The sequence below is a fragment of the Cariama cristata genome, unplaced genomic scaffold (assembly GCF_000690535.1).
Source record: "Cariama cristata isolate BGI_N322 unplaced genomic scaffold, ASM69053v1 scaffold30135, whole genome shotgun sequence".
NCBI lineage: Eukaryota > Metazoa > Chordata > Aves > Cariamiformes > Cariamidae > Cariama > Cariama cristata.
The window spans coordinates 1-6,986 of NW_009617451.1; the positions used below are offsets into that span (position 1 = coordinate 1).

Genomic DNA, 6,986 nt, shown 5'->3' on the forward strand with positions numbered 1-6,986 from the left:
GCCCGGGGGCACGGACAGACCCCTGGCAGCTCCGGTGGTCCAAGAGCAGCTTGTGCTGAGCTCCCCGGCTGGCTTTGGCCAAGGACGGATGCGCGGAGAGCCCCGCCAGGGATGGGGATGTGGTTGTCTGCTGGCGGCAGGAGCGGTTTTCGGGAGGGTTTGTGGGCCCGGCAGTCTCGGCGCGCCCAAAGAGGAAGGGTGACCTCGTGGGGCTGCGACAGTGGAACGCGAGAGCGGGCAGGGATCGAGCCTTTCCTGCAGCCGTTCTCAGCGCCGAGCTGCGACCGGGATCGTCCGTGGGTTTGGGGTTGGTCCTGCCCCGCACTGGGTGCCCACGGGAACAGGCTGAAGCAGGGATGCCCAAGGGTGAGGCCGGCTCTGGAGGATGCAGGGAGAAGAGATGGGAAGGACAGCGTCACTTGCCGGCTGGGCTGAAATGTGGGGATCACCTGCTTATTTTGCCTGCAAAGGCTGAAATAATGGGGGCCCCTGATGTTAATGAAGGGAAATGATGGCTGTTCTTTGGCTTGGTGGTGTGGCTGGAGGGTGAGGATGCCCCAGTTGGCCCGGGGGCAGCTGGGCTGCAACTGCGGCCACCTGAAGGGACGAGGGCAGCTCTGGGAGCGCAGCGGAGGGTTTGTCTCAGACCCAACGCTAACAGCGGCCTGCCCCGGTGTGTAGGGCATGAGAGAGCAAATGAAGGGGAGGAAATTGCCGGCTTCCAGCTTCTGACCAGTAACCTCCATCGATCAGCGTCTAATAGAAACACAATGGCTCTTTCCAATGGGAAATCGGTAGCTGCTTCCTCTCGCATCACAAGATGCAACATAAGGGCTGGCCGTTTTTTTTTTTTTTTTCTCTTAATCATAGATGCTTGGAAATACCTCGCAAGGAAGTTCCTCGTTGTAGAGCAGTGCAATGGGGTGCAAACAGCACTGGGGAGGGCGGCAGGGGCTCTGTGTCGCGCCGTGGGAGGGGATGCAAAACAAGGGGCACCACCGTTAAGCAATTTCCCGTCAGCAGGGCCTGTCCGCACCACGCAGCCGGCCGCGTCTGAACGAAGCGTCACGCTCTTGTCACACTCGCTGTGGTGAAACGAGGGAGATTTGACATCCTTGGTCAGCCCCAGGCAGGGAGGTGACGTTCTGCTCTTGTCCCTCAGACGTCGGCAGGGTGATGCCAGCTTGATCCAGAGCCATGTCCAGGTACCTGAGTGATGGGCGACGACCCCGTGCAGTGGAGCAACTACTATCAGAAATGGGAGGAGGAGGAGGAGGAGACTGGGGAGAATGGGGAGAAGCAGCCAGATTCAGAGATCAAGCTGGAGCCCACCAGGAACCACGTCTCCTTCCAGGACATGATGAAAAAGCTCTTCAGCTCCCACAGGTTTCAGGTGAGGCCGAACAAACCCAGGCCAAAGGGAGAAGAGGGTGAGATTTGGCCAAAGGCACCTGTGACAGCAGAGCCGATGTGGGACGGAGCTCAGGGCGGGCTGGGAGCAGCACCGAGCTTCTGAGCACTCACGGTGCCCATGAGAGCAGCTGCTGCCTCCGAGCTGAGCCATCCTGTCGGAAACGAGCCGCTCCGCAGCGGGCGCAGATGTTTCCTGAGCGGCGACAAGCCTCGGTGCACGCTTATCACGGTGCCGGCAGAGGCACGTGCTTTCCCCCAGCTCGAGCTTCCCGAGACCCCGCGCACCCACACCAAGCAGTGGGAAGTGGCTGGGTTTGGTGGGGAACCAGGCGGTTTCGTGTGGGCGAGACTTTGCAGGAATAACCCACTGACTGTGGGAGTGGGAGTCCTGGGTGGGAGCAACAGAAAGCTCTACAAAATACAACCAGCCAAATTGGGGCGTTGGGGCATGTTTAGCTGAAGGCTGTGTTGGCTCCTGTTGCTGATCTGTCCGTGCTGGGAGGGGGTTCATGTTGGTTCTTCTCCTCCGACAGATCGTGGTTGTCTGCTTGGTCATCCTGGATGCCTTGTTGGTTCTTGGGGAATTGCTTATGGACTTGAAAATCATCCATCCGGACAAATATAATATAACCCCAAAGGTAAAGTGCAGTGAAATGTCAACATGAACCGTGATTTCTCTCTCTCTGGTGGTTCAGAGCCCGCTAAATAGGATGAATGGGCAGGGCAGGACCTGGACCTTCAGCCTTGTCGAGCCGGCAGCCGCAGGCACACAGACGAAGGGCTTGCAGGGAGCGCTTTTGCGGGCCGCCAGCCGCAGGCACACAGACGAAGGTCTTGCAGGGACTCGTCTGACAGCCCTGCGGTGTGCGGGGCTGACCTGGCTCAGCTCACGCCAGTCTGGGCAGCAGCCTTGTGTTTCCTCGGGCTGCAGCAAAGCTGAATCGCTCTCACAACCCTTTTCCCAATTGTCTTCGCACCTCCTGGTCTGGCTGACCCAAGGCCACTGGCTGCCACATGCTCGCTCTGGTTGTCCCTTAGAGCAGAAGAAAAGTCCCCAGCCCTTCTCCTTGTAGAGCCAAATCAGACGTACCCTCGAGCAGTGGAGGTTTTCCAGCCTGCCCTGCTTGTGGGCACACCGGAGGGTTTCCTGACCCTGAACTTGTGCTGTCTTTCCCCAGGTTTTCCACTACCTCTCCCTTTCCATTTTAACTATCTTCCTGGTTGAGGTGGGGTTTAAAGTCTTCATCTACCGCCGGGAGTTCTTCCACCACAAGTTCGAAGTGCTGGACGGGATCATCGTCATTGTGTCGTTCATCCTCGATGTCGTCCTCATCTTCCGGGAGCACGAGTTTGAAGCTGTCGGGCTCCTGATACTGCTGCGGCTGTGGCGAGTGGCCAGGATCATCAACGGTAGGTGTGCGCAGCTGGCCGGGAGCTTTCCCTGGTGCGTGGGCTGGATTTGCCGACCTCGCCTGAATTATCTGGGTTCACGTCTTTGTTTCCTTCTCAAAGCCACTTGTAAGACCCCGGGGTCTTGCTCTCCCAGCGAACTCAAGAGTTTCACGTGTGTAGTTTTAGTTGCTGGCGTGTGGCCTTAAGTAGCGTAATTTCTTTGGAGCAGCAATAATCTGCTGCTTGTGTTGGGTGTGATGCCTCGGTGCTGGGGGAGTGGCAGCTGGCCCGGGGTAGCAGAGATGCCCAGCTTTAGGCAGCATCAGGCACGTTCCCCTAAAAACAACCCGTAATCTGTTCTTGCATCCCTCCCTCCTGGAGAGAGATGGCTCACCTCTTTGGCTTGCGTCGTATGATCCTTTTGGCAATGTTTTAACAGAGGAGCAGGGTAAAAACCTGCCTTCCTGAATCTATTTCCATAGCAGAGTAGGTTTCACTGCTCTGATGTTCTGCTGTGACTCTGTCATCCATGCCAGGGATGCTGCAGGGAACGTCCTGATCTCACTCTGGATTTTTCTTGCTTGGATTCAAAGGGTTTGCCATTAAAAAAAAAAAAAAAGGGATAGAAACTGTCCCTAAATCACACTTTACTGACTCTGCTGTTGTAAGTTGTTGCAAACAGATGTAAACTCAGACACTTCTGAAACAAGTGTAGCTGGAAACATTTTCTTCCTTCTTGGGGAAGGAATTTTGGGATTCGGTAAAATGTGGCAGTGAGATTAATTGCCAATTCCTGCATGAAACTTCAGCCCAAGTGCTGTCCTGTGCCTACGAGTGCACTTTTGGTGAGTGCTCTGTACTTGATGTGGCTCTAAGTCTTGTTAGTTGGAATAAAAGGAAAGGATGGCTGGGGCCGTGTCCGTTGCCTGCAGCCCCCAGCTGCCGTCTTGACGGGGAGAACATGCCCGACTGGCGGCAGTGGCTGGGAAGAGGGAAGGTGTGAGAGCAGCTTGTGGCTCTTTTTAGTTCAGAGTGAAAGTCAGAGAGAAACTGGATTTGTGTGCAGCTGCCTGAGCCACAGGAACCTCGGTGACTCTTAACACGCCATTTTACAGCAGAAAAACAGTATTGCATTTACAAGTAAATCCCCTTATCCTTGCGTGCTCCTGGTTTTCCCTCCCAAGCTTTTCACCATGCCTGCCTGCTTGGAGCAACAGAGGGCACAAAGAAAATCTGCCCCAAGATTCGGGTGTTGCGTGTCTAAGCCTCGGCATGGTTCGCTGCCTTCAGTCACTGTTGATTGATAGGGACCGGGTTACAGGCAGCTGGGGAGTGTTTGATGTTATCAATGCAAATAAGCAGCATCGCTGCTTTGTCTTCAGAGAAATGAACCCCCAAACCCCCAGCCTGCTGCCCGTAGCACTAGAAACACGGGCACGCATCGGTGCCTGCCTTCGTGCACGTGGCTCTGTCAGCAGCCAGAGGAGAGCTCTGTTGGGTGGGAAGAACGTGATGTTCTTGATGCTCTTGCCAAGCTATTTTTTATATCTTTCTTTTTTTTTTTTGAAACCCTTCAGGAAAGGGTGGGAAGAAAATGCCTTTACTGTGGGGGCTGAGCTTACAGGTAATAACCTAACAGTATTTCAGTAGAGGAGCGACACCTCCGCTGTAATGAGAAACTACGTGCCCTTACCACGGCAGCGCAAGGCAAAGCCAAAACCTTAAGGACCTCATGATGTGCCATGTCCCCTTCCACCGGGCCGGAGTGATTGGCCCCGGGGGCAGACGAGCCTTGTGCCCCAGGCTGGGCTGGGCTGTTGGAGCAAGGCTCCCGACTACATGAAACCGGCTAAAACGCAGCCCCTCCTGACAACAAAGCTGCCAGTTTTGTCCCCCGGCTCTGCCAAGGGAGTGAATTCAAATTCAGGATTTGAATGACAGTCTGACTGATTAATTCAGCTCAGAGGCCAGACTGCCTCTTCCCAGCAGAGCATTGGTATCTGAATCCCTGGGGTGGCTAATTTAAAACCCTCCTCATTAAGAAAAGCACTTGGGAGGGGTGGTTTGAAGATGACAGAACCAGAGCTGGAGAGGAACACGTTTAACTCCTTGAGCACAGACACTGTGTACTGTTAACCTCCGGCTTGTCACTGTTTTACATTGTAAAATGAATCTACTGTGAATTGTTTCACAGGAATAATTTTATCGGTCAAGACCCGCTCTGAACAACAAGTGTGCAAGCTAAAGCAAGTAAACCTGAAACTTGCAGCAAAGGTTGAACAACTGGAACTCAGCTGTGTAGAGAAGGTAAGAAAACTCTTTTAATTTAAACAAGGTTTACCTGCTGGTTGCTCCCCAGGACAAGCTGGCCTGGGATCCTTTTGCAAGGTTGCCACTGTCAGCTTGGTTTCCTCATCAGAAATTTGTGGGCTAAACTGGGCTGAAGAACCACAGCCCTGCCCGTGCTGCCCTTTGCTTCTCTTGGAAAGAGATGGATGACGGCTGCCTCTGTCCTACTTACTTTAGCCAGGCTGTCCTGTTTTACTGCAGCACGAGATACATTACCGCAGTGGGAAGATCTGTGGGAACCTGGGAAACTATCTTAAGGTAAGAGCCGAATCAATGATTTGACTTTTGTCTCCTACAGGAGCAAGAAATTGAGAGGCTTAACAAGATATTAAAACAGCATGGACTCATCAGCGAGCAAAAATAGGAGGCCAGTTTTCTGAGGTGGGAAGTCTGCCCTGGAGAGCGCAGTGTTGAAATCTACCAGTTTGACCTGAAAGGTTTTCCTGTCTCTTGGCTTTCTCTTGTATAGTGTTGTCTGTAAACATTTTTCTATTTGACCACATGTTGATTAGATCTTGGGATTGCAAAAAGAGGTTTGCTGGAAAATTAATCACGCGTACTCCCTGTAAACAGTGATTTCATTAAGACCTTTCTTGTACAGTTGTACAGTCAAAACTGCAAAATAATTTAATAAAGACGCATCTTTACAAGCTAGACATCCACTAAAGTACCACTGATTTTAAATAATTTCATTTTTCTGTGATAATGTTCTTTGTTTGCAACATCTTGTAGAAACTTGCAGGACAAATTATAAGAACCCAGGCTGAAAAGGTCACTTATCTACAAGCTTGACTGTTCACCGTTAGTACATCTCTTCTTTGCCAACCATTCTTTTCACCTTGTTGATAGTTTCCTCATTTCTGTTGCTGCTTGTGCCACTTTGTTATTTATATAACGTTCATTTCAAAAATACCAACATACCACTCCTTTAGTTGACAATCAAATCAGCACCAAAATAGAGGCAAACATGTGCCATCTTACGTCAAACAATGCCTTGTTCTCAACAGCAGATTTGAATTCTGATACTGCATTCTCTCATCTCTTCTTCCATTTTAAGTCTTTGTTTGCAGCCCGCTGGGCTACAACGTTCTTTGTTTCCACAGCTCATAAATCAACACATTAAAAGAATTAGAATATGTAAGAACAGATGTAGGTGAGTGGACTGCTGGGAACAGTTAGATTCCAGAAAAGCCATCGGAAAGCATATTCTAAAGGACCAGGCTAGTGTTTGAACACAATGTGAACTTTTTCAGGTACTAGAAGGTCCCTGTGGAGAGACTGTTTCATAGTTGAAGAGTAAAATTGAGTAAGTGGGAATTTTGAAAGGTGTTGACTGTAGCAGGCGTCTCCAATTGGTTTCAGCCAGAATCAGCTGGAAGGGTCATTGAGTTTTTCTGAAAGCATAATTTAACTGTTCGGATTTTTAGAGAAAGGTAATTAATTAGTGGTTTGGGAAAAATAGCTAGAAATATGTGGCTTATTCATCTTTGAAAACAGATAAAGCAGAGGCCTTATCTAATAGCACGATTACTTTAATTAACAATTTCACTCTGCTGTTCACAGAATAATGAAGCCTGCTTTCCTTTGGAGCCGTACTGTGTCTCGGTGCTCTTCCCTTCCCCTCCTGCCTCCACACTGCTAGGCAGGCAGCTCGGACTAGCGCTGCTTCAGAGCATCCGATGTGCTGGAAGGCTGGTGGCTGTACATGTGCTGGCTGGCCAGCTAGAACCACCATCAAATTCATACTGCTGAGAGGAAAAAAAAAAGGTTGCAGAGGTATAACTGGGAACTTTCCACTTAATGTGGAGGTCTTTTTCTGCCCTGAAGTTTCT

General features: G+C 51.0%; 1 protein-coding gene across 1 annotated transcript; it reads left to right on the plus strand.

Annotated features, from left to right (window-relative positions):
* The first annotated feature begins 1,216 nt into the window (after positions 1 to 1,216).
* On the plus strand, positions 1,217 to 5,807 carry HVCN1 (hydrogen voltage-gated channel 1). The gene is made up of 5 exons (XM_009700541.1): positions 1,217 to 1,393; positions 1,947 to 2,051; positions 2,592 to 2,823; positions 5,000 to 5,112; positions 5,453 to 5,807. The coding sequence occupies exons 1-5, from the start codon at positions 1,217 to 1,219 to the stop codon at positions 5,516 to 5,518; spliced, it is 693 nt and encodes a 230-aa protein (XP_009698843.1). The 3' UTR covers positions 5,519 to 5,807.
* The last annotated feature ends 1,179 nt before the right edge of the window (positions 5,808 to 6,986 follow it).